Source organism: Chinchilla lanigera, unplaced genomic scaffold (genome assembly GCF_000276665.1).
Source record: "Chinchilla lanigera isolate Chin_1 unplaced genomic scaffold, ChiLan1.0 scaffold00023, whole genome shotgun sequence".
In the NCBI taxonomy this organism is placed as follows: Eukaryota; Metazoa; Chordata; class Mammalia; order Rodentia; family Chinchillidae; genus Chinchilla; species Chinchilla lanigera.
This window is the reverse complement of record NW_004955424.1, coordinates 16,187,207-16,213,853: the sequence shown is the minus strand read 5'-3', so window position 1 is coordinate 16,213,853 and position 26,647 is coordinate 16,187,207. Positions and strand designations below refer to the sequence as shown.

The 26,647-nt window shown below is 45.8% G+C and overlaps 1 protein-coding gene across 4 annotated transcripts in view; it reads left to right on the top strand.

Moving 5' to 3' along the window:
* Arhgap25 (Rho GTPase activating protein 25) overlaps positions 1-26,647 on the top strand; it is a 75,197-nt gene that overhangs the window by 27,628 nt on the left and 20,922 nt on the right. Inside the window, exons 2-4 of one of the 4 annotated variants that reach the window (XM_005385658.2) lie at positions 5,942-6,141; positions 12,826-12,913; positions 15,078-15,194. In XM_005385658.2, the coding sequence (XP_005385715.1) occupies positions 5,942-6,141; positions 12,826-12,913; positions 15,078-15,194 (405 nt within the window). Of the gene's footprint in view, positions 1-5,581; positions 6,142-12,825; positions 12,914-15,077; positions 15,195-17,602; positions 17,729-20,829; positions 21,904-26,647 lie in introns of those variants that run through there. The other 3 variants (XM_005385657.2, XM_013514712.1, XM_005385660.2) reach the window with 3 other exon arrangements.

Sequence of the window (26,647 nt, the reverse complement as noted above, 5' to 3'; positions counted from 1 at the left end):
GAGGACTCAGCCCATTGGGGGTGAGGGATGATCGGGAAGGCTTGCACGCCTGAGCCCCTCAAACCAAACCTCACATAGGCCCTTGCCTCCCGCTCCTCGCTATTCATCCAGCGCTGAGGCCTGTCTGTCTGCCTCAGGGCCACCCTCTTTCTTTTCTCACTAGCACCATCCTAACTCAGATCTCTGGATTTGCACCTGGGCTATTGGATGATGCCCATCTAGTCTTCATTTTTCCATCTTTCGCCCTCCTTTTCTCTTCTTAGTCTCTTCCTCCCTTCATTTAACATAAAATGGAGTCCACACTACAATAACAATATCAGTACAACATAAAATTGTGTCCATACTACAATAATAATATCAGTACAGTAATAATAGTTTCTGTTTATTTTTTTGGCACCAAGAATTGAACTCACAACCTCATGCTTGTCAGGCAGGCACTGTGCCACTGAGCTATATCCGTGGGAATAGCTTCTGTTTAATGCCCATGGTTTAAACTGGGAATGACCCACTTGTCATCTCTAATCCTAATAGATTAATCACCACACAAGGACACATGACTATCACAGTTTCACGGAGGTAGAAACTGGCCCTCAGAGATGAACCTTACCCACAGCTGCAGTCTGTTACTGCTGCTACTTGAACCTACCCTCTCTTCAGGCACTGTGTGAGCAGCCAGACACAAGGGTGAGCAAGGCCCAGACATCAGAGCATCATCCTTGTTGTCTCTCTAGACTGTGGGGGGAAAGGGAAGACAGGGTAAGGAAAAGAACCTAGCGTGATGAGAAGCACTGCAATGCACATGTGCTCCCAGTGAGGAGGAAGCAGCCGTAGGGAGAGGCAGTGTCTGACTGGGCTGAGAAGGCTTCTCACAAGGCCATGGGCTGAAATGAGTCGCTTAGGGTGGATATGAGCTGCCAGCTGGAGGAATGGCATTATCATCCTGGGTAAAATGCAGGAAGCTGGTGGAGGAAGAGCAGGAAGTGGAAATAGTAGGGGGGAAAAGCCCTAAGAATCCAGACTCCGTCGCAGGGGTTTGGGCTTTGTCTTTCATGAGGGCAGTGGTGGAGTCATGAGAAGTCTTTAGTCAGGAGAGGAACTTGAGTTTGTGCCTGAGAGGGATTGCATTGTAACGACGTCCGCGCTGACTGTGGGAAGGGGCAGTGCTCTGGACTGGTTGGCCAGCTGGGAAGATGCCGCTCAGAGCACATCACAGAGACAGGGCAGACTGGGTGCGAAACAGGACGAGGCGTTTATCAGTACAAGACAGGGGTGGCAGGTGAGAAGTGGGACTGTGGTAAGCTTGGTGAAGAATGCGATGAGCCTGAGAATCTCCCTCAGGTCCATGAAAGCAACCAGCTAGAAGTGTTTAGCTCCGGAGAGAGGCCTGGGTTGCAGTTACGTGAATGTTACTCCATTTCAAATTCATTCAAATGTGGCTCCAAACCCAAGCACCGCTCCTGTCGGTGCAATGAGAAGAACCTTCCCTAGACCCCGCCGGCTATGACGGAGCCACTTACTCCTCAGTCACACGGCCACAGCCCTCTAAAGTACCGCAGAAGGCAGACTGGGGCAGGGTGAGGGCAGATAGGCGACGTGCCTAGGAGATCTTATGGGGCTTTGCCATTATTTTCCAGGCCAGGGTATTAAACGCTAGGAAGGTGAAGAAAGGAAGTGATAGTGTTTCCCAGTTGACTGCTCTGTTCACACTTCCCTCTTTAATTTTCTCTTGCTCTAATTTGGGGCACAAAGCAGCTAACTTCTATTGCAACAGTGGCATTCCTGAGAATGCGTTGCTTTTGCGGCTTCTGTCCTCCCTGCCACCCTTCCTCATCTTCAGCATGAACCGCGCAATTACATAACTCGTCTGTGTTCTATTACGGTCCTCCCTTGCTCAGAAACACAAACTGGTTCTCTGTAGCCTGTCAGGTCAGGGCTGAAGTCTCACTCTGCCACCTAAAACCACTTGATTCCTGTGCCCTCCGGTCTACGTAGTAAAATGCTCTCCTGCCTTCACGGCTTATTTCATCCCATGCTTTGGAATGAGAGCACCCAGATTCCAGGATGTGCTGACCAACAGAATCTTCTGGGATGGTGGACATGTCCTCTCTGTGATGTCCAGTACAGAAGCCATGCGTGACACTTGAAAGGCAGCTGGTGTGACTGAGGAAATGAATTTAACTTAATTTATTTTAATTCATTTCACCGTACATAGAGCCACTCGTCGTGGCTGGTGTCCTGGACAGCACAATGCTAGCTAGAGGCTTGTTCTTTCTCTTTACTGAGTAATAATGGATTTCTGGCCTGGTTGGAATGCTCATTTCCCACTTGCTGCAGAGCGCTCTGCAAACACTGAGCAACTGTTTTCTTAAATTGCCTCCCCGGTCGCCCTGCAGCCCTCTCTGCAGCCCATGCCTGGCTCAGACCTTCCTGAGGGGCTGAGAACCTGCACAATGAGTGCAGAGACTGGCTCACAGGCAAAGCTTATCGTGGCTATTATTCTCCTTATGAGAAACCCCTCCATTAATAGTAACAGGTCTCTTTGTTTATCTCATCCTGGAACAGGTCACACCCAAAAGAAGAGCAATTGTTCTAAGAAACTAACAAAGTTAATCAAAACCAAGACCCACCAAGCTTTCTTCTCTGAAAAGTCTGGCTGTTAAGCCATGCTGAGGGTTAATACGGGAGATTACTCTGCATACGAGACAGAAAGCTCTCCTGCTTAGTCACTGGCTCAGTGAGTCCCCAGCTGTCAACACACACCCCTAGTGTTTGGGTTAAATTTCAGCCGTGTGGAGGTTTGTATTGAAACATTCACATCTTCTAACTTGAAACATACCCCAGGGCCCATGATCACACCAGTTATGGTGAAAAGATAAGAAGCACTCAAGAAACACCGGTAGCTGGGGATATAGCTCAGTGGCACAAGTGCCTGCCTGGCAACCACAAGGTCCTGAGTTCAATTCCCAGTACCAAAAAAGAAACACTGGTGGATGTATGGTGGGTGGTATCATTTTACATTATAAAATAGTTAGTCAAGGCCTTGTCGTATGTAGACAGACAGGTGCTTGCCTTCCTGTCTCAAGGTCATCCCGCCCCCTCTTCTTCAGGTCTAAGAACACAAGCTCTTCTCATCACTACTCTTGCTTTTGACAGGCCATTCTGCAATGCGTAGGTGCTTCTGGGGGAGGTTTGTTTTGGTTATTTTTGTTTTTGCCATGAAAAAGCATGAAAAATTTCCCAGAAGTAAGCACAAAACAATACGCCAGCAACTGACTTCTGTTCTAAGGGCATTATCTTCAACCTGTAATGTCTTAGGCTCCCCCGAACCCCTGCCCTTCTTCCGCACTGCTGCAGACCTCCATTTCTCCTGCCTCCCATCATGGTCCTAACAAAGTCTGTGGGATTCTGGGAGTGAACCAAAGGGCCAGGGTTCTCACAGCCACCATGTGGCCACATGTACACCTCTCTTGTCCTCATTCGGTGGCTTCAGCCCAGAGCCATATGAAGGTTCCTTTTTACACTCCTGCGAGGATTCCCACCCCCATTTCTCACGCTGCTTCAGGTGGATGGTCACAAAAGCTCACTGGAATGGGCCACACTGAGGCTACTGTGGTGGGGGAGAATATCTGACTGCCTCATTCTTCCATATCCTCCAGAGGTTTTGTGTGTAAACTACATTTCTCATTTCTGTTTACATCAGCTGTTTTTCCAGAAGAGATAAGAATGTTTGTAAGGGACATTCTCTGACCTATAGAGATACAGAGATGGATATGGTCCTTCAAATACCCTCCTCCCCTGCTCAAACCCTCCTATGGTGCCTTTGGATCATTTACATAGTCTTACAGTAAGTGGTCAGCCCCAGTGGAAGGCCTTGAACACACTGACTAACCAAGGAGCAAGATCTAAAATACAGTTCTTAACTGCAGTGCCAAGATATACTGATATATAGCAAACCCTTTTCAATCATGCTGCCAATTTGTCACTAAAATATCAAAGCCTTTTTAAACTATAATCAAGCATTTGTGCTTTTGTAACAATGTTCACTCAACAGGTCATTGCCTTGAGTATATTTTGCAAACTCTCCAGGTCTCTAGTGAGAAGGAAAGAGTGACTACAAGCTGTAACCCAGGCATAAGGGTATGTTACAGGGACACGAACATTTGTAAGGTCAAGGGAGCCCAGTTAGGGCAAAGTTATCTTCAGACAGCACTATAGGCTAGAAGGGTGAAACATTAAATAGGATGATAACTCTGTATTCAGCTGGAGTCAGTGCAAGAAAGACTATCATTTTGTACAAAATTCTAGTACTCAAACTATGCCATGAACATGAATAAAACTGAAAGCCACCAGCCTAGAAGAAAATAAAAAGACAGGAATCAAAAGCAATGGGTGGGGGGGAGTCGGGAATTAAATGCATTAAATAAAGACAGAAATGAAGAAAGGAAAGTTGATGAAGGATATTTTGAAATAAAAGTTGAGGAAGCCCTCAAAGACAATCTCCTTCCTTGTAGGATCAAGTAAAATTACTTGTTGGTAAAAATAAAAGTAGAGTATGCTTACTTTTGAGCAGAAACTATGGTAAGTGATTTAATCTCCACAATTCCATATAGTAGAGACTATGATTATCCTAGTTTAACAAGAAAAGAAACTGAGGCTGGGAGAAGTTGTATAGTTTACTCATGGTCAAGAAGAAAGGAACAGAAAAAGTGACCCAATCAGGTGGAAAAAAGTGGAGTCAGAGGGTCAGAGGCTCAGTGGCACAGCACTTTTCTGGCAAGTGTGAGGTCCTGATACAAAAAAAAGTGATGTCAGAGTGAAGTTAACGCTTTAGTTCAGCTATGTTATGAATGTCCTCAAGAACAATAAAAACTGGATAAAAGGGTTTCCAGCAGAAGGAGATTCCACTTCTGAATATTAGCAAGTGTCGGTGATGACCTCAAAATCAAGATGCCAAGGAGCTCTAAAGTAGTTTTAGAGTCCTTATTGAACTGCCTGGGAAAGAAAGAAGGTGAGTATCTGAAGGAAATGTTGAATAGGAATTAGGGCGGGTTGATGGAAAGCTGTGGATATTAAGAGAAGAGTTATTGTAGGTGGGAGTCACTGCGGAGACAGGATGTAGAGGCACAGGTCAGGACTCAAGTGACAGGCAGAACTCTGTGGGAAGACAAAAGCCAATTATACCACACAGTGGGTGGAAGGGTCTGGCTTCAAATCCTGATTCAGAGGTCTAGTGCCAGTGACAACCTGACTGGAAAGGTCACAGGCATTATTCAAAGGCCCTCAGTCCAGCGTAAACTCTCAGTGGCAAGAGGGCAAAAGGGCACTTGACATGTGGCAGGAAAATTCAGGAGGTGCCAGCTCCCTGTAGCCTGGTCTTGTGGACGGGCTGAGAGGTTAGCAGGGTCTGTTGGAGAAGGCTTCTTCTATTGGACTGTGAGGTCCAAACTAACACACTGGCGGCTCCTCTGAATGGGCTGCTGTGGGCGAATGCCCAGGCAGCTTCCGGTGGCCTCTGCAGCTGCGTAGGACTCACCCTCAGCCCTTAGAAAACGAGGCATTATTTTCTCCTCTCTCTTGTCAGATACTAACTCCCACGCAGGAAAAGGAAGCACCTTTTGTCAGATGCTGTGGCCACTTCCTCTTCAGAAGGCTCCAGCCAATCTTTCGCTTTGCGGCATGCGGGGGCCGGCAGCAGCTGCCGGACTGTTATGTGCCTTGGTCCGGCTCCGGCTCTGGCTCTGATCAGGAGCTGGCAGGTCCCTCGGCTCCTGTCCGAGTCATGGGGGATTTTCTCTGATGCAGATGTGGACCCCTACACTGGACTCGCCTGTGGCCCTTCTCCTGCTCAGCCCCCTTGGGGCTTCCCCTCTCACCTCCTGCTCCCTTTCTACTCACTGCTTCATGTCCCTCAGTCAGTCGGCTGGTCTGTTCCTCTCCGTAGCTCGGTCCAGGAGCGTGATGACTGGTGAGCAGATGGCGAACTTTCACGCATCGTCCACCCTCAACCCTCTGGAAAGGCCCATCAAGATGGGATGGCTGAAGAAGCAGCGGTCCATTGTGAAAAACTGGCAGCAGAGGTACTTTGTGTTGAAGGCGCAGCAGCTGTGCTACTACAAGGATGAAGAGGACTCCAAGCTACAGGTACCAGCCGAGTGTTTATCTCCATTATTGCGGCTCTCCTTGGGGCACAGCGCAGGCGGGCTGTACTCACACTCCTATAGATCTTCTTAAGAGAACTAGGCGCATCCACCTGTGAAAGAGTTGCTTTTGGTTTTCACTGTTGTCTAGACACATAAACTGAGCTGCAAAGAGGACAGGGAGGCCCCGCCCCCACCCCACCACAAGGTAAGTGCTGTGGAGTGTCCTAGGGGATCACTAAGTTCAGGCTTGCAATGTGGTGGAGCCTCAGAGTCAGGGAGTGCATTTGGGCTTCAGAGAAAGGACTTAGTGCTCTTTGATTTTTTTTTTTCCTCTATAAATATATAGGAAGCATTTAGTTGTTTGCTGCACATAGTGCGTTCATGCGTAAGTGTTCTAATGAGAACTAGGTACTTGAAATGAATCAGTGAGAAACACAAGTGAAGCATCTCTGCCATACAGAATTTAGAATACGGAGAGAAGATAAGAAGTAAACACCGTGAATATGGAAAATATGTAGTAGCTTTTTAGAAAAAAGATCAGCTCCATGAGATAAAAACCAGAATGGTGTAGGGGAGGCCAAGAGTTTGGGGAAAGTGTTGGTAATTTTTAAGTAGGACAGTCAGAGTGACCTCCTAAACAGGGTGCTATTTGTGCAAAGACTAAGGAGGAGAGGGAGTCCTCGAGGTGGATTTCTGGGAAAGGACGTTCATTCCAGGGAGAGAGAACAGCTGGAGCAAAGGCTCCAAAGGGAGCATGGTGGAGAATGGCAGGCCAGTGGGGGGCAGAGCTAGAGAAGGAGAACCAGAGAGGCCGAGGCTGGAGAAGTGAGGAGAGGGGGCGGGGGCACAGACTGTGAAGGTCACTGCAGGTCACTGCTGCGACTTGAACATCTGCGGTAACATGGGAGGCGTGACGGGGCTCTGAGGAGAGAGGTGGCATTCTTTAGCTTATGTTCTGAAAAGTTGGCTCTCATTAGTGTGTTCTAAAACAAACAAGGGACTGGGCAGGGACACACAGGCAATCTAGGCAAGAGGTTATGCTGTTTAAAACCTCAGTAGAGTTGCGAGCTAGTGGTAAATAGTCAGATTCTAGATTTACTTGAAATAGAGCAAACATGATTTCCTGATGGAGTAACGAGGCTGTGACAGTGGGCTTTGATGTAAATCTTGGGCCTAGGTCTCTTCTCCCCACCTCGTGGATTCTTCATGCCCACTGTGGTGTGCAGGAGTGAGAGAAAACACTGTTAGCAATAACCCTGAGATCCTAAAAATAAGCTGGATGTCTTAGATGGCCAGGATCACTGAATGTCACCTAGCGACCCGTCTGTGGGGTTTTAGAAGGGTAGGATTGGCCAGAAAGAACGCATTAAAGAAGACAGACTCTAGAACCTTCTGGAGCTAGGAAAAAAGACAAGAATGGTGAGGATAAGAATATGTGGGTTTGAGGGGTGGGTGGGCAGGTGATGGAAGATAAATGAAGCAGTCATCTGGAAGAGGGCAGCTGCCTTTAAGGGCCGGCTTGAGGATACCTAACACAGCAGTGAGACTTGGTTAACCTCTCCTCCCACATGAGGCCCTGTGTTCTGCATTTCTGTTGCTGTAGAGGTTAGGGAAGGGCCATAGAGACCCTACCACAGACTGGGCTATTGCTGATGTCCTGTGTGGTAACTAGACTTCCTTTTCTTTATGCATAGCACAGACCTTATCAGGGACAAGCAATTCCCAACTAAGACAGTGGTGGAGGGCACAGAAAGATGATGCAGGAGGCCTTCCACCTGCAGAGAGCAGTACTTTGGCCATCACAAGACAATGAAAAGGGCATTGGTGGTATTGGTTCCTACAGTGTAGAGGATGACAGGATTTTAATTTTTCTGAACTCCACCATTGTCTGGCTGTGTAATTACTTAATTTTTCTATACCCTTCTTTCTTCCCTTATCAAGTGAGACGGTACCACCTGGTCTACATTTGCTACATGATTCCATGATAGGAAGCACGTGAAAAAAATTGTTTTATATAAACATTAATTAATGCCAGGTGGTAAAATAACTATTTGAAGGGCCTTGCTTCTTTTTGCACTTCTAGGAAGAGAAACCTCAAAGCCTTCTAAGGATTAAAATAGCCTGGGATAATGAGAGGGAGCTTGTTAAAGGTGACAAGGATGATTTATTTATTTATTTTTTTTGTTTGTTTTTCTCCGGTACCAGGAACCGAACTCACGACCTTGCGCATGCCAGGCAGGCGCTTTTGCCGCTGAGCTAAATCCCCAGCCCCAAGGATGATTTATTTTTAAGAAATCTATCAATATACTATATCAGATCAATAGGCCAACTGAGAAAAACCACATGACCTATCAAAAGACAGCTGACAAAAGACCTAAAATAAAAATCTAACACTCTTTTCAGATATAGAAAATAAACTGTTAAGAATGCAATATTTCCTTAGAAAGAATAATTATATTTTACTGTGTGCTGATGTGCATGTGTTGATTGCAAAAGATATACATGTACATGGTAGTAAATTTGGAGAATGCAGAAAAACACAAAGTAAAAACTAAAAATTATTCACAGTCCCATCAGCAAGAAATAGCCATATAAATCCAGCCTTTCTTACACATAGATATTTATAAGGTCATGTATTATAAATGCAAAATTAGTATAATATTACTTAGCTAAAATAAATCAATATGTCATAAATATTGTCCCTTAATGTTAAAGATTATTCTACAATGTAATTGATAAAGGAGCAAAAAACATATTTTTTTTACTATTGGAAATGCGGGTTGATGTTCATGTATTAGTATCACAAACCAGAATTAATTGGCTATCCTTACAGAATTCATAGTTATTATTAGTTCATTAAGGCAAAGAAAAGCATTCTAAATCTATTTAAAGTACGGTACTGTTAACTGTCTCATCATTGAACATTTGTTTCCAAGACATTGAAAATACCTAGAAATGAAATGAAAGCTAAGAACTGAGCTAAAATTTTGAGAAAAGGCAAAGGTACATTTCCACATTAGATTTCACATCATTCATGATTATGAGAAATTAGAGAATTAAAAGTAAAAAGTAAATGCATAAAACTACCAGAAGAATATACAGTTATCTGGGTAACTTGCTTTTTAGTTTATTTTGTATTGGTATGTGTTTCCAACACATGATAATTACATTTGTTGTGGGGATCTGGTATGTATACACATTGCCCCTTACCCATTTTACTTCCTCTTCCTCATCTCCTGTTTCCCCTCGTCCTCAGATCCCCTTCCCATCTCTTAGAGTTGGGAAGCTGATTTTTAAAAGCACAACAAAGACTTCTCAAGGAAAAGACTGATTTAATTTTATAAATAAAAATGTATTTTAAAAATCAGCATAACAAAGAAAGTTCAAGCAGTAAAAGAGAAAAAATGTGTATTATATATGGCAAACACATATCCTTAACATTTAAAGTATTTTTCCAGAGCCATAAGAAAAATTTGCTCAATAGAAAATCAAGCACTGATACAAATGGACAGTTTGCCAAAGAAATGTAATAGCCAGTAAACATATTAAAAAGTTCAAGCTCAGAAATGAGTAACAATACATAATGTAAACTAATGAGACACCAGGGCCCTCTTCTCAAACTGGGGAAAGTTTTCTAGAAATTTTAGTAAAAGAGAACTAAGAAACAGAAATTCTCATGCAAAGTTGTAGAAGTGAAAATCTGTATAAGCTTTCTGGAAGCTATTATGTTTTTGAAAAAATATAAACCTTTTGACCTGCATTTCTCATTGTGGAGTTTAGCCTACAGTTTTTCTGCCAGTTGACAAGGTTTTCTGTCAGTGGTGTGCTGGTCAATGCTTCTAACAACAGGCTCTCTGCTGGGGACCTGATTTAAGGACAGCATTTGTCACGTTCTGTGGTACAGACATTCTCAGCAAGGCGGACTCACACTGTCAAAGTGATATCACTGAATTCAGAGTTGAGATGCGATAGCACATTAAATAGAATTTCCACCACACCGAGGAAATAAATGCAGTTAGCCACACAGCAGACATAAATATAGTAAATAACAAGGAAGTGATCAATTTTAAGTAATCTTATCTTTTTTGCTATAAAATATTCTATCATAGGTTTGCCTAGTTTAGAATGGCTGTGCTTAGCAGCTGCTCACAGAGTTCCTGAAAACGAAACAATCTGTCCTCACAAACCAGTGTAAGCTGGCTGTAGTACATCATTGCCACATCTGTGTCTCCTGCTTCCCCGCCGCGGGACATGTGGCCTTCAGTATAACCCTCCCCGTTCAGCTCCACAGAGGCCACTCTTGCCAACTTGCACAGTAGGTGAAAGTAGGGATAAGCAACTTGGGTCCTTCCCTTTCCGTGACAGTTCCTTGCTCATCCGTGCCTGCCCACGGGTGTCTCTTTCTCTTGCCCCTCTTCCTCTACCTACTGATGATGTCCAGGGGTCGCATGCTTAACACAGGGGAAGGGCCTGCACTGTTCTACTTCGGGTGAGTGAGTTTAACTCCAGCTGTTACTTATTCTAGCATGTGAGGCTCATACGTAATGCCTTATTTGTAGTCTTTGTACTTCTGAATCATACAGACCAAGATTTGAATCATGTCTTTCCTGTTAATTCATTCTGATCTTGGGTCAGCTAATGAACCTTTCTAAATCTTATTTTCTCATGTCTCCAGTGGGGAGAAAATAATCATCTTCCCGCATAGATTTTCTATGAAAACCAAATGTGCTAATATACATATTTTTAGACACATACGTTTATCTGAGAAAGTGAGTTTGGGAACCAAAGTGACATAGGGAAGGCAGGTACTTCTGAAGTTAGCTTTCCTTTCCTTCCTAGCAGTGCTCCTTCCTGTCTAAAAGTAACGCAACCTTTAATTCTGGTGCTACAATTCTTCCTAAGTAACTTATTCCAAGTAGTCCAGCAACAACACAGTCTCAGGGTGACTTTTTTGGAAAGCATTGATGTGATTTACTAAAGACAGTGAAGAACATGTAGGGTGAGAGATTTTTGGTTTTTGATTTTTTTTGTTTTGTTTTGTTGAGACTGGGTCTCACTACGTATTTGAGGCTGGTCTTGAACTCATTATGTAGCCCAGGATGGTCTTAAATTCATGACAATTTAAGAGCCTCAGCCGCTTGAGTACTGGGATTACACATGTGCATCACCACATCTTGCAGAGATTATTTTTATGTAATAAAATTAGAAGAATGTTAAGGAACTGCAGAATTCCGATTTATAGATGGATTTTTCTTCTTTTTCTTTTCTTCTTTCTTTCTTCCATTTCTCCCCTACCTCATCTACTCTTCCTCTTCCTCTTTTCCTTTCCTCACTTGGTCTTAGACCTCTTTATTTCTAGATCATCAAGAAACATTCATTCTCCAGCCTCTTGAATCAGTCTTACATCTGAGATTTTAAGGCTCCTCTACCTTTAGGGCGTTCTCTCTTACCAGCCTTCTTCATTCATACTTAGCTTGGAATAAAGACACATGAGCTTCTTCAGCTGTCTTCACCACCCAGTGAGATGTAAATTACGAGCGATTAACTGCAGTACAATTAATAGTCTCCAAGTACCAACTCCTTGCCTGCAAAATAGGAGCAATAAATCTTGCCATGTTCTCAATATGGAGCTGTTGTGGAGAGCTAAAGCACTATAGCATGTTCCAGTCCCCTGCACATGTTAAGGCAGCATGCTCACACATGGTAGAATTCACCTGTTTTTCAGATAACATATGTGGTTATACAAGGTCACATATTTTATTGACCCCTCCCTCCAGACTTAGATCCAGAGGTAGGGGTGATGTGTTAAGCTGAGTCTTTCCTCTTGCCTCAGCTGTGATGGTGAGGAGCACTGAACTCCCTCCCAGGATGAATTACCATTCTACCACCTACTAGTCCTGCGTGGGCCAATGACAGAAACTTTCTGATGCTCAGGTTGTTTTCACTTACAAAATGTGCATAACAATACCTTGCTTAAAGTATTGCTAGAGGAATTAAATGAATAATACAGTCAAGGTGGTTTATAAAAGGACAAGCACTTAAAGCTGGGCATAGTGGTGCATGCCTGTAATCTCAGCGTTCTGGGAGTCTAGCCCTAGGTGTGCAGTTTAACCACTTAGTGAGACATTGTCTCAAAGTAGGAATGAAAGAGGGGCTGCGGATGTAGCTCAGTTCAGAGACTGTAGTTTCAGTGTCTAGTATCACAAGAAGAGAGTGTGAGAGAGCACAGGCACCTGGACAGTGCTTCTCAGTAGCTCTTGCTGCTGCTAAGTTACTCTGTCCTCTTAAATGGGTACCTGGGATGCTGTCTTAAGTGCCCCCTGGAAAGTAGTATGGTCTCAGCATTGTCTTCACTGAGATCAAGAGTCTACTTTGGCCGTGAAGTTGTGTCTTGGAAAGGAGGGGGCAAGTGTTGGTGATGGCACCCTCTCAGTCATCCTCCTGTCAGGACCTTGTCCTCGCTGTAGACTCTTAGCTTCCTTGCAGATGGCTGCCACTTAATTTAACTAATGCCTGAACAGCAGCAGAAGATTCCCATTCAAACTGAGCTCCCAGCTTTCCCTGTTCCTTTCCACCTACCCTCCTCTTCCTCACATCCTTACTACCCACGTGTTCTCTAACTAAGTTTGAGTCTGTAGGTGATGCAGTGCTGCTTATCTTAAAAGCCTGGCTTTGAATCTTTCAGGGCTGTATACATCTACCAGGAAGTACCATCAAAGAGATTGCTACAAACCCAGAAGAAGCAGGGAAGTTTGTCTTTGAAATCATTCCAGGTAGGTGCATTCCAGATTAATCCTAAGAGTGGGAAAGAGGTGTATTATGTTCACATTTTATTTATGGGTCTTGGAAGTCAAGGTTTTGAGTGAGTCTTTCAACTAACTAACCAATCTGTTAGGATCACATGATGATTCTGTATATAGTTAGTGGATTTATCCTAGTTGATTAACTAGCACCAAGAACCTCAGTAATGTCCAGGAACTAAGAAGGTGTACATTCACTTCACTCTGAAAGCATTTCATGAGTGTGAGCTCGGAGCCAGGTACTGTACCGGACACTGGGACACTGATGTGAAAAGTGTATCATCTCTAACCCAAAGGAGCTCAGTCCAGAAAGTGAGTGGAACATGAAAATATAGATTTAAGTAAGTAAAATTGCCATTTGGATGAGGTGAAAATGATGGAAAGTCAGCAGTCGCATATGGATCAACAGAACCTAGTAAAAAATGATAGTTTCTATTTGCTGTGCACTTAGCATGTGCCAGATGCTATATGTCATGTATGTTAAAAAAGGATTACAGTAAAAGACACATTACCACTAATTCCCCTCAAATGCACCTATCCCACTGTTTTTGCTAACTTTTGAAGCAATTCTGGAAGTCCTCTTTCATTTCTTTAGCTGCACTGTCATGGCAGCCTTGATGTCCTTTCAAAACTTTTACCTTTAATGGTTATTGTGACTTGGAGTATGCACCATAAGTCTCATAGTGCCAGACCTGGTGAATAAGGAGGATGAGGGCATATGATAATGTTTCATTGGACAGAAATTGCTGTAAACACTTTGAATTGATCCAGCACATACAGACAGCCATGAAAAGACACTCATGAAAGGACTGCCCGAGCTGCTTCAGAAAGCAACAAGAACAATGAGCTAAATATACCTTTGTATCATGTGCTTCAGCTTTATTACCTGTAAAATGGGACTAATGCACCTCTCCATTACATTTCTAAGTGATACTGTGCTTTCTAGGGCATGTTTTCGCTCCCCCAAGAATTTCTTATTTCCCATTTTATGTCTGGAAACACTTACTTAGCCCTCAGGATTGTGCTGAATGACCAGGGCATCTGTGGACTAAACCTACTGTCATGAGAGCTGATCACTGAATGACAAGATGGATTTAGAATCAGCTTTTCCCAAACGGCAAAATAAAGGGAAAGTCATTGATATCAAGTGGAGTTCAAGAGACCAGAACTAAAGGCAATTTTTGTGTCTTTTGTTGTCCTGAGGAAAGTCCAGGTTTGGGCACAATTTAGAAGTTAGTACAGGCTCTCTCTTTCTAGAGAGAGATAGCCTAATCTTGTGAGAATAGGCCGAGGTTTACAAAGGCATTTTGAGATGTAACACAATCCTATAATCAAAAGGGATCGCATTATTTTCTTATCCCTCCTAAGGGTTATTTTTTAAACAGCTAAAAACAATTGTAACCTTGCACATTTCCACTTGCAAAGAGGCTCATGGAGGATGCTAAAGTTCTAGTCCCAGATCTGCTGCTATGTCATCTAAGACCTAAGTTTGATAATCTTCCTTTCCCTCTCTTACCTGTCCCTCCTCATTTTTCTTTTCATTTTTTGGTCATTTGCCTTTTTCTTTCCTTTGGTCTCCTCCCATACCCTCTCTATCCCCTTCTCATTTTCTTCATCATTTTGTCCATTTTAATACATCAATACAGGAAATATAATGTATGTCTATCTCTTCGCTTTAAAATGAAAGAGGTAAACTAAGTCCTAAAAAGCTTCATATGTCCGTTAACTAAGTATTGAGAATTTACCACTTGCAAGGGTTTCTGTGGTCAGGAGGACAGTGATCTGAATAGGAAACAATGATTTTGTGAGAAAGACATTCTTATATGCATTGTTCTTCTCACCCTAGGTTCCTGTCCTTTTCCAAATTTCTGCACCTGAGCTCTTGGCAAAAGTTATCCCAATCTGAACCATTGTGTTAAATGACTTGTTTGTAGAATTAGAGATTCTGCAAAAACTGTTAAAGTACATGGATGTCCAGTTCCACTGAGAATCATTGAATGGTGGCTTTGTGTTACTTGACTGGTAGTGCTTCATCAAACCAAGGAATCAGTTCAGGTTCAGCCTCCATTCCCTTCCTCTTGCTCTGCCCCCAACCCCATCAGTCTAAGACTCTCATATGTGCCACTTTTCCCACCAGCCTCATGGTACCTGAATCGCACAGCACAAGACTCCTACATCCTCATGGCCAGCTCCCAGGCAGAGATGGAAGAGTGGGTTAAGTTCCTTCGGAGAGTTGCTGGCACACCATCCGGAGGTAAGGACTTTGCAAGCCCTTCTGAGCAGGTGTCTGTAGCAGGGAAGAACAGGAAACAGCTTCAGATGTGATCGCTCCCTGAAGGATCTGAAGAAAGGCCAGAGAATGACTGTAAGAGCATGGTCATGGTCATGGTCATGGTCATGGTCATGTCAGGTCAGGTCATGGTCAAGTCCTCTGTTGAGTGGTAGCAAAAGGGGGTCCAGAGCATCTAGCTTCCCTGCTGGGTCATCTCACAAATCCAACCCCAGATCAACTGGAAGGGTAGTAAGTTTGCACAAATCAGCAAATGTGTGTGACACTCAAAGCCGTCATTTCTCCTTTGTGGGCCAGAGCACTTCACATGTGTGAAATGCATAGGTTGGACCAGCCAATCCGTGCTCCCAGCACCACTAATTGATGAGCCTCTGTGGAATGTTCAGACGGGGGACTTGAGGGGCCTGAGAGGCTGATAGCAAGATCTGTAACTTAGGCTGATCTGCGCAAGGGAAAAAGGGACAGTCTCATGAAGAGGGACAGTTGGGACTGGGAAAGTGTTGCTGGCATGCAGCAAATCTGCTTCAACACATTTCTGGGCTGCCTGACTCAAGTGTGTGAGCTCTCCACAAATCTTAGTGATATCTCTACAGCAGAGAAGGATCTTGACTGCAAAATCATCCCCAAAACGAAACAGCGAACAATGCAAAACAACTGAAATCAACAAACATACTCTGTATTTTCCTCATTTTATATAAACACAAAAGACTGCAGTGCATGAGCTCACATGACACCATTTTCCCTCAGCTTTTTAGGAACATGCCTCCTGGTGTCCATTCCAGGATGACAGCCTAAATGGACAGTCACTCGGCGACTTGGTTGTCTCTTACTTTAGAAATCATTTATGGATGCTTTTGTGGATTAAATACCAGGTTCATTTGAGTACTCCACAATTTCTTTCAGAAATTATAAGTACACCACAATAATTTGATGGAAATGTAAAAGAAAAAGCTTTAAACTATCAGAAACATTTTTTATGGTTATTTTCCCAGCCAATGTTCATAAGTTTATATGTTTTTCTGGGATCATAAACATAGACTATATCCCACTTAATACCTTTTATTTTATAATCTAAGAATTTCTCCATGTTGCTGTAGAGCCATAATTGATATAGCTCAGGGATTAAGTGGTCAGAAGGGATAGAAACCGTGTCAAGGATGGTAAGCCACAAAGAGGGCTCTATGGAGTAATATGGGAGCTACTCAAAGAAACTATCAGCAAGAACTGCCAGGAGGCCTCTCAGGAGATGGGGGCTGGAAATTGACCATGGACATTGAGCTAATCCAGTCAGTTTCTCTGGGACCACATTGCTTCTCATTCTACTCCTCCCTTAACCCAGGCTGCTTTTGTCCAGTCAGCAGCCCCCTCATGCATACACCTGTCTCAAATGCTCCTGTGCAAGCCGCAGCTTTTCCATGCTTTCCCCTCAGCACCAGCTCAGTCCTTGTAGCCCCATTCCAAGCCTCTGAGAAAGAAATTCTCCCTGGTTCATCTGAAGTCAGTTCAGCAGTGGACCCAGGACATGGAGGAGCAGGTGGCTGTGGCCTGTGACCCACCGCTGAAGGTTTTGAGAAAGGAAGTGATGAATGGGACAGCAAACTCCAGAGTACCTGCTGTGTCTAGATGTCCCTCCAAAGCCTCATGTGGTCATAGGTGGGGATTTTTTTTAGAGGTTGCTGGATCTAGAGTGTGTGATGCTGAGATTAAGGGTGTGTGATTATTAAATCAGTCTGCTGATTGGGTTGGCACAGTTCTGGGTGTGGATAATGGGAAGACACCTCCCCCCTGAGTACTACCTGCCCTAAGGGCATGTAGAATGCAAGGGACAGAAATAGGGTTGCTGTTGGAGGTTGTTGCTTGCTTCCTTGCTATTTCACTGCTTTGTTGCCTTGCTGCCTTCTGCCTGCCATGGACTGTTTCTCCTCCGTGATGTCCTTCTGCCATGCCACCCTGCCTTGGAGCCAGCCAACTATGAACTAAACCCTCTACAAACTGAGCTAAATGAGCTCTTCCTCCTTTAACTTTGGGTGTCGGGTAGTTTGTTTCAGCAATGAGAAGATAACTAAGACAGTCCCGTTACAGGTAGACATACCTAATTTTATTAACCATTCCCCAGGCCCTAATTACACTTCTTACTTTAAAAAAATCCTGCCATTTTGGCTTTATGTATTAAATTTTGACTGTACATTATTGCAGCCTGGATAGACTTGGCTGTGACCTTCTTTATCACCCTGGATTATGAGATGGTGAGCCCTGTTGACATTTCCTGCTTCCTCTATGCTGGGTTTTAAGCAATCTGCACTGACAAGAGTAGCAGATGTCACCTAATTATGCACCTGTTCTGAGTCAAAATGCTCCCTATGTACTTTCAGTAGGAGCTGGGCCTTCTGCAATGCTTGGCTGAGTCTGCCACGGTGAACTGCTTCACTCTGTCCTGCTACACGGGGCATTTCTCCCTTGCCCTACCCCAACCCACCACCCGGAGAAGCAAATCAAGCGTAAGTCCTGTAGGTGGTGGAAAGTCCACGGCAGGGGAAATCAGAGCACAGCACTATTTACTTACTCAAAGGGTAGCATTGGCTCTGATGTGACATCTTGGGTGTTTTTAAAGTTACTCTTTGAACCAGTGTCATAGATCCCAGAATCAGAAGGAGTTTTAAGACAGTCGAGTGCCATCAATGGCCATTGGGCAAATCAGATATTTGTTCTTCCTATTTGCAAGTCAGGGAGCTTCAGTCCTAAGAGAACAGATTCATCTAAGAAGACCAGCTAGTGAGGTACAGGGCAAAGACACTTTTGCATCTACCACTCGTGAAGTGCCCCTAGATCAACAGGCAATGCCCCCCAATATTATAAAGTTACAGAAATACTGCAGCTGCCTCTTTTTAGCCTTCCAGGCAATGTCCTATGACTTTTTTCTACTTTGAATCTGCCAAATTCTCACTAACTTGACAACTGCAATCTGGTTGAGAAGAAATCCTTTCTGGACCAAATCACAGCCATGGCCCCCAGACTCGCCTCCCTGTTTTCACCCCTGCCTCCTTACAGTTTGTTTTCACTCAGAGTGAGCTTGTTAACCAGTCATCCAGAATGTGTCTCTGCTCAGCACCTGATAGCTTTCCTTCTTACTCAGCGTAAAAAGTAAAAGCCTTGTATTGACTTACAGTGGGCAGTCTACTCCATTGACCTATCTATCCTTGTTTTCTACAACCTTCTACCATAGTAGTTCCACCCAGCTTCACCAGCCCCTTCAAACATCGTAGCCTGCTCCTCGCCTGGGGCCTTTGCACTTCCTTCTGTCCTAGAATCCTCCCGTGCCTGGTAGTCACGTGGCTTAACCTCTTGCTTTCTTCAGATATTTGCTCAAAAATCATCTCAGTCAGATCATCACCTTCTCCTGATTATTCTACTTAACATTAACACCTTCTTTAGCATGTACTCTTTTGTAACATACTGAATGTTTTACTCCTGATTTTGGTCATAATCTCCCTTGACTCTGATGAAAGCTTCAATCTACTTGTCAGGAATTGATTATTCTCTAGTTTCTCCCCCAGTATTGTATCCCAGAATCTGAACAGTGCCTGGCATCATAGGTGCTCAGCAAACGTGTATCAGGTGAAAGGGTGATGGAAAGGCCTCTCATCCCACCGCAGTGTCCTGTCCCACTCCTCCAGGTCCCCTCTCCACTACGTCACCCTCAGCTCATCTAGGAAGTGGCTCAGTAAATGAGTCGCTCCCTCTAGAATTATCTGCCTCCAGGCTTGTTGATGGTGAGGGTTAATGAAGCTCTTCATGGTTCTAAGACCTCCTTAGAGAATCTGAGAAAAGCTATGGGAACTTCCCCAGTATCATCCACAAGTTTGCTTTTAACAGCAGGCTATTTTCAGACACCTGTAGCTCATCAGTACAGCCCGAGCTGTGACAACGCCACCGAGCTGACTGCTCTTCCTGCCCCCCACTGCCTGTCCTCTCCTTTCTTCCTTGACCTCTACCACGGACTCTGCGGTGCTCCCTTTCTCCCCGCTTGGCTCCCCCTGCCTCCCAGCTGGCCTGGAGCTCTGCACGCGGTGGAGAGGCGGCTCCCAGGCACTCAGCTTTGTCAGCCACCTAGGGTTTCCTAACCCTCTCCTCAGGGCCTGGCTGGAAATTTAGACCACCTCTGTCTGAGAAGTTCTGGTGCAATTCTAGGTTTTCCTGATTCAAGTAGGAGAAAGACAGCAGAGGCCACTACAGCTCCACTTCTGATGACTCCCTCCCAGCTCACAGCGGAGCCTTTTCTCCAAATTAGACAGCCGGGCCTTCCCTGGGTGCACATGGGAGCCTGGGCCCTCCCCGCCACCCAGGGAGCAGAAGGTCCGCGTTGCTCACTGTGACTCAGCCCAGACCGTCTGTAACCCCTTCCCCAGAGCTCGGCATCTGAGGGTTGGCTCTGGATTGCCAGGCACAGAAGGAATGCATTAAGTTGCTCATATTTTGTTCTGCCCAATCCAGTTAGAAGGTCTAGGGCAGGTTCTGTGTTTTAAGTGCCTTTGTGCGTTTGCCAACACAAGGAAGATAGTATGTAAGAATTGAATTGCTTTGTACCTGGAATGCCTTTGCTTCCTCTAATTCTTTTAACTTCTCCGCATCCTTCAGAATGTGATTTACAATCGCAGCACAGTTTAGCCTGTGGGGGTTGCTGTCTCAGTGATTCATTGTCGTGCCTTGTGATCAGGCCCTTTCTCTCTAACTAGAGAGTGGATGCTCAGTGATATATATATATATATATATATATATATAATTTTTTGTAGTAATAGAGATTGAACCCAGGGCTTTTGTACTGAGCTACATGCTCAGCCCATTTTTTTTTTTCTTTTAATTTTGAGGCAGGGTCTTGCTAAGTTGCTAAGTTACCCATGCTGGGCTCAAATTTAAGGTCCTCCTGCTTCAGCCTCTCAAAGTGCTAGGATTACAAATGCTCACCATCATGTCCAGCTAATAGGCATGAGTTTTATTTATTTCCACTCATTTCTTCATTTCCTTGCCCCTTGGCTCTTGCAGCGACGGATACTTATTTGTCCATTTACTCAACAATAATTTCCTGAGCATATAACATGTGCCATGTCAGCACTGAGGGTAAAACAGGGAGAAAGAGAGGCGGGAGAAAGCAAAAAGAGAAGACAGGGTCTCTCCTCTCACTGAGCTCACAATCTATTAGAAGACACAGAAAGTAGTTTTCAAAAAGCCAAGAAAAGAAAAGACATAAAACCACTTTAAAAAGTGTCAGGAACGAAAATTGCGTGGTGCCGTGTGAAGAAAGACAAATCTTTGTCAAGATAAAGATTCCCTAAATTAATGATAATTAAGCTTAGACCTCAAGGGCCAGCATAGGTTTACCAGACAGGGAAGGGAAAAGAGGAATGGTGTCTCAGACAGAGAGAACAGAAAGTGCAAAGGTCCTGTGGCAGGAAAGAGAACAGGCTGTGGGAAGGAGGAAGGGGAAGGAGGTCACAGCAGAGACAGTTTTATAGAGGATGTTGGTCTTCGTCCTAAGGTAGTGGCTGGAGAGGTTCAAGCAAGAAAGCTATAAAATTAGCTTAGATTCAAGGGATCTTTCTAGTTGTTTTGTAGAGAATAGCTCGGGCTGGAGGTAGCAGATCAGAGTGAATGCCGAAGACTAAATGTGAAGCTCAAGCTGTCACCCAGGGAAGAGGGCACAGATGGTGGCTTGAACACAGGTGGTGGCAGTGGAGGTGAAGAGAAATGAACAGGTTTGCACAGCCATGCGGAGGTAACATTGCCAGGACGTGGGAGTGAATTCCACACGGGGGCGGGGAGGGGGGGTGGTGTCTAAGATGTGGCCTCCAGTCTGCTCCTTCCCCCTGCAGAGAGATGGACACTGGTTGGCAGGGAGACACAGCCCCAGGTTGCTTCCTGGTAATCTTGCTCCTACCTGTCCCTCTGCAGGGCCGAGAGTGCGGTCCAAGTCTCCTGGGAAGCCGGGCTCTGGCTGCGGCACTGTTGGCTCAGTCTTCCAGGAGGAGGGGGCCCTCTGTCTACCCACCCCCAACTCCATTATCTCTGAAGGCCTGGCCCAGCCGCGGCAACTCTGAAAGCATTTCCCGGGAAAGGTGGGCTGGCTTCATAAGCACTAAGTGAAATTCTGTGTTCCTGCCAGACACGTTGATATACGGGGCCGTGCTGCTGAGGGCTTGCGTGCACAATCCCCGTATTTATTTATTTCTTTAAACCCACTTCCAAGTTATCCCCTGAATGGCAGTTGACAATTAGCTGCTAAGTAAAAGGAGGCACTTATTTTTATTGTGGCCTTGACAGCTTTATGTTCACTCTTTAAAAGCCGAGAGTCCTGTGTGTAAAGGTGAGGGGGGCGGCGGCGTGGGAGGCAGGGAGGGCCGGGCAGGTGCCGACAGATCCCAGGGTTCAGTCCGGGAGTCAGAGCCTGGCCGGTGTGTGTGTGCAAGCATGTGCTGATCGGAAGCCAGAGAGGACGGTTCTCCCAGCCGGGGGAGGAGAGGAGGCCCCAGGCCGCCCTTGAGGGCGCGGAGTCCTCCGGACGCTGCCATGCCTCGGATCCCCAGGATGCCGCGCTGGGACCTGGGCTGTGGCTTCCCTGCCCTGGCGCTGCTCTTCTGCTGGGATTTCAGGAAGAAGAGCCCCATGCTCCGGAAGAAAGGTATTTTTTCCCTGTCTTGTGATTCAGCTCTGCCCCTAGGAGACACTTATTTCAGGTCCTCTTCACGCTCCTGTCAGGAATGGGGGTGCGCCTGGAACTGAGCCCCTGGGAGACAAGTACCAGTGCCGGGCTAGGGGCCGTGACGGGACTCTCCTCGGGGTCGGGGCGGGGTGGAGGGTTTCGTTTTTTGAAGTCAGGAGTGTTTGAGTGATGACAAAGGAGGAGCAGGGCTGAGACAGAGGTGACAGGTGATCTTTCCGTTTTTGCTTCCCCAAACCAAGGCAGTGTTTCTCGACGATCTAGGGTGGATCTTCGGGGCTAGGTGAGGAGAATGGGGTGTGAAGGAATATTCCCCGTTTGTGTTTGCTTAGAATGTGATGCCTGCTGTCCAAAGCTTCGGGTCTGGGGGCTGCAGAAGAGCGAGGTGGGATGGCTTGAGACTGCGATTGCCCTGGCTGCTGTGGTAAACTGCACAGGAAGCACCCAGGATCTCAGCCAAAGTCCCTCCCCTTGAGATCTGATGGTGTCTGAACTTTTATTCCATTGACTTTGCACAAAAGGCATGAAAGTACTGAATATTGAATCACTGGGCAATATGCCCTTCAGCAAATGCTGTGTCTGAGTCTCAGTTTTTCCACCTGTAAAATGGAACATCTGCTTTGGAGGGCTTTTGTGAAGACTGAACCAGACAGCACACTTGAAAGCATCTAAGGCAGTTCCCAGCATAAAATTAGCTTAATTAAATTGGCCAGTTTTTATTATGTTACATTTTAAAGTTATAATAATTATGTAATATATAGTAATTAAAACTGATTAATTACACGGTATAACTGTTAAGATGGAAATGCCTCCGCTTTTGCCGACTGGCTCAAAGAGATGATGAGTTCAGAGTGAATGTGCTCTCGCAAGAGGGTAGAAACCGCTGCTAAGAGGGCCTCCCTGGGCAGCCCGACACACAGGAGCCTGGGTTTTGCTCCTTGCTGTCCTTGCAGTGGAGAATGTTTAAGAAACTCCTGCCCCACTGTCTTCTGTCACTGGCCTCTGCCTGCTTTCTCCGTGGGTTTCCTGTGGTCATCTATTTCCCCCCACCTCAGGTCTCCATGTCCGTGCGAGCCAAAGGCTGGAGATAAGGATCCAGAGATCAGAGATGAGCACCGTTCAGGACCAGGTCTTTGGAGTTCCAAGGATGTTTGCACTTGCAGACTCCTCGTACATCAGCTGAGAGGAGGAGTGACAAAACCTGACTCAGACAAACCACAGAAAACAAGGATGCTCTTTCTCTCACATAACAAGGGACACTGTTGGCCCCAATACCTCTAGAGCTTGCAGTGGGGCATTCTCGTGAGAGGGAACAGCTCTGCTAGAATTCTAGGTTTCATCACGAGCTGATATTTAAAGCCGTGAGAGTATGAGAAAGCGTGTGAAGCTGGGGAAGGAAGGCCCTGGGACACTGACCTTCAGAGGACAGAGTGAGAAAAAGGAATCCTTATTTAAGGGGGGTGAATGGGAGCAGCTAATAAGATAAATGAGGAACTGAGAGAGTAGTGCACCAACCACCACGTGAACCAGGGTCTCAAGAAGAGGGAGTGACTTTCTGTGTCCCATGCTGGGAATGACACAGCTGAAATGAATGAGAACTTAAATCCTGGACTTAAAAATGGAAAGGCCATTGCCTCCTTGACAAGGGTGGCTTTGGAAAGTGCTGAGCAGCGTGAAGAGGTGGACAGGAGGAACGGGAAGCTGTAGGTAGCAGGCGCTCCTGGAGGATTGGTCCCCCATGTGCCGTCTCCACGCCAGGAGACAAAAATAGATGGGCAGCCAGACAGGCTGTCTGCCTTTCAGGAGCCCACAGTCCAATGGAAGAGAGAGATGCTGCATAAATCAGCATAGAACTCCATGAGAGGTGATGGATAGAGGAGCACACAGGGAGCTCCATGAGCACCAAGGAGGGAGAGACCAATTCCCTCTGAGAAGCCAGCACAGCCCAGGAAAGGGGCGTTCAGGGGAGAGTAGGAGAAGGCTTTGCAAGAGTGTTTAAGAGTAAAGACTACTTTTCGTCTTAGTGCCCAGCTACTGAAGAGCTTAGCTGCCAGTAGATGCATGGTCCACCTTTACAGGGTGATTTTGTGATTTCTGGTAGAAGAATTTTGCAAGAAATTGAGTTATAGTATACACACACACGCACACACACACACACACACACACACACATACATGCTACAAGTAGTACAAGCAGCAGCAGTGAGAAAAGAGAGACACTTAAAGTTTATTTCGAATCCACCGATATATCAGAGTGAGAGAGTGTTACAGGTTCTAAAGCTCACAGTTTTGCTAACTGGGTGAGCCGAATGCATGCACCTACCTCATATTAGTGGCTTTGTCGTCTCAGCACCTGGGAGAGCACCTGCCACTTTGCCGACTGACTGAACGCTATGGCCTGTGAGGAGGGGCTACAGCAGAAGCGGCGATTTAACAGTGGGGTGAGAGTGAGAGTGAAGAGGGCAACAGGAGAATGGCCACTCTGAGTGGGACTTACAGAAGTAGAAAAGAGAGACAGACACAGACAGGTGGATATTCCAGGACCAGGTGTACCGATGTAAACGTTATCAGTTTATAATTGACATCCATCCCTTCCTAAGGGAAGTGTCTCTGATGAGAATAAAAGAAAACTAAATTGAGATCCCAGGCCATGACACAATAGAGAAATGGGTAGAAGACAGGGTGCAGTAAGGGAGGCCAAAGGGAGTCCTCAAGGGGATGGGAAGAGAGATGGGCAGCTTTCTAGCCGCTTAGGGAGAAGGTTTTTATAGGAGAATCAGCATCATCAGACCCTTCAGAGAAGACCAGCGAGGTAGGAAATCACTTGCGGCTGGATGCGGCCATTAGGAGGCACCAGAAATCTTAGGAAGAGGTTGATGGGGAGATGCAGGTGATGAAACCAGAGTGCGGTGAGCTGAGAGGCAAATCCGAAGTGAAGCGTGGGCTGGGCGGGAGGCTGCACCTCTGGAAGGAAGCACGTTTTTTGATGAGCACAGTGGTGAAGAGAAGCGAGGCAAGCACGGGTCACTTCACTTGCCTGAAAGCTGCGGTGGGAATTGTCCTTTCCTAAACTGGCAGAGGCCAGGACTCACGTGGGCTCTATAGAAGGAAAGAAAAGAATTATACTACCGGGAAAGAGTGTATCCTGGAAGATGTGAAGGGACGGAGCTGACACTTTCAGAAAACATCACCTAGAGGACACCCAGGGCCCCTTCTTTCCCAGACAGAGGGCAGGAACACAGTCAGAGGAGGAAGGACAGAGGCAGGGGCTGGTGGCAAGGAGTCCACTCATGTCCTTCAGTTGGGAGGGAAGGGAAGGGAAGCCTAAGTCGCCTGCTGAGACAGAGGGGTGGGGAGCTCAAGGAGTGTGAAGGTTTGAAACGACCAGGGTCTTGCGAGCATTGGAGCTGTGGATGTCTGTTCTGTGACACCTTGATCCCTCACAGCTCTCAGTGGCCTAGGCTAGTGGAGAACAGCAGGATGGGATGTTGGAAAGTGACCCTGGAAAATGGATGTATTGGTGACGATGACACGGGAATGACTGTGGCTGGACACGGGACAGGACTGAGGGATTCGTGTGAGAAGAAGAGCCCAACTTCTCCACGCTCACGCTTACATTGATCTGGGCTATCTTTCCCCTTTGGAAACCAGGGGGCCTATGGAGGCCAAGTTTCAACAGCTCCCAAAGCTGACTATTCCTCTGTCTGAGGGCCTCCTCCCTGGGGTCCTCAAAGGGAATTTCCCAAAGGTCACATGGGTTTTGTTTTTTTTCAGTACTAGGGATTAAAGCCACTGCCTTCATACTGAGCTACATCTCTAACCATTTTTAATTTCTTATTTGGAGATAGAGTCTTACTAAGTTGCTAAGTTTCCCAGGCTGGGCTCAAACTTGAGATTCTCCTGCCTCAGCCTCTTAGAGTGGGATGTGCCACCACACTTAGCTTATAAGTCATATCATTTGGTGGAAATATGTATCCAGTTCCTCTCACAGACAAATAAGAACCTAATTCCGCGTGGTTATTGGCATTCCTTTGTCTCTCACCACTTTTTGCGTGGTCCTTTCCCTTCCATACCTGGGTGGTAAGCAAAGTGAAAGCAAGATCCAGGTCTTCCATGTCTCTTGTATGTGTAGCCCCTTCCACGATCCTGGCACAAAGCAGAGCACATCGTGGGACCCTTGGCAGCTGCTAGTGGGAAATTGGAGTTATTTTCTGAAGAGATGCTTACTAGTGTTTCAAGTACAGAAATGCCCAGATCATCATCAGTCGTGGAAAATATTTGCCTAAAGACAAAAGACTTTATTAACTGGTTCAGCAAAATGTCTGTCTGGTGCCAGGCATTATGCTGAACACTGGGGATGACAAGATGCCCCCACTACCAACACCCCTGGCCTCAGGGGGCCTGTGGCCCTGCAGAGCACACTGGTGCATGCAAAGCACAGTAGCACGGTGTGGCAAGGAATGGGGATGTGCAAGATGGGGTGGGGCACACAGAACAGGAAGTCGTCTCTCCCTGTGGGACCCAGGGAAGGCCTGGCGGAGACAAGGGTACTGAGAGAGGTCAGGGAAGACAAACAGAATTCCAACAACAAGGAAGGGAGAGGACAGATTGTGAAGGGAGAGGAGACTGAGGACATAGAAACTGAGGCTCGCAGACTAAGATGCCAGTAGGGGCACGGCAGGAAGTCACACTAAAAAAAAAGTGGG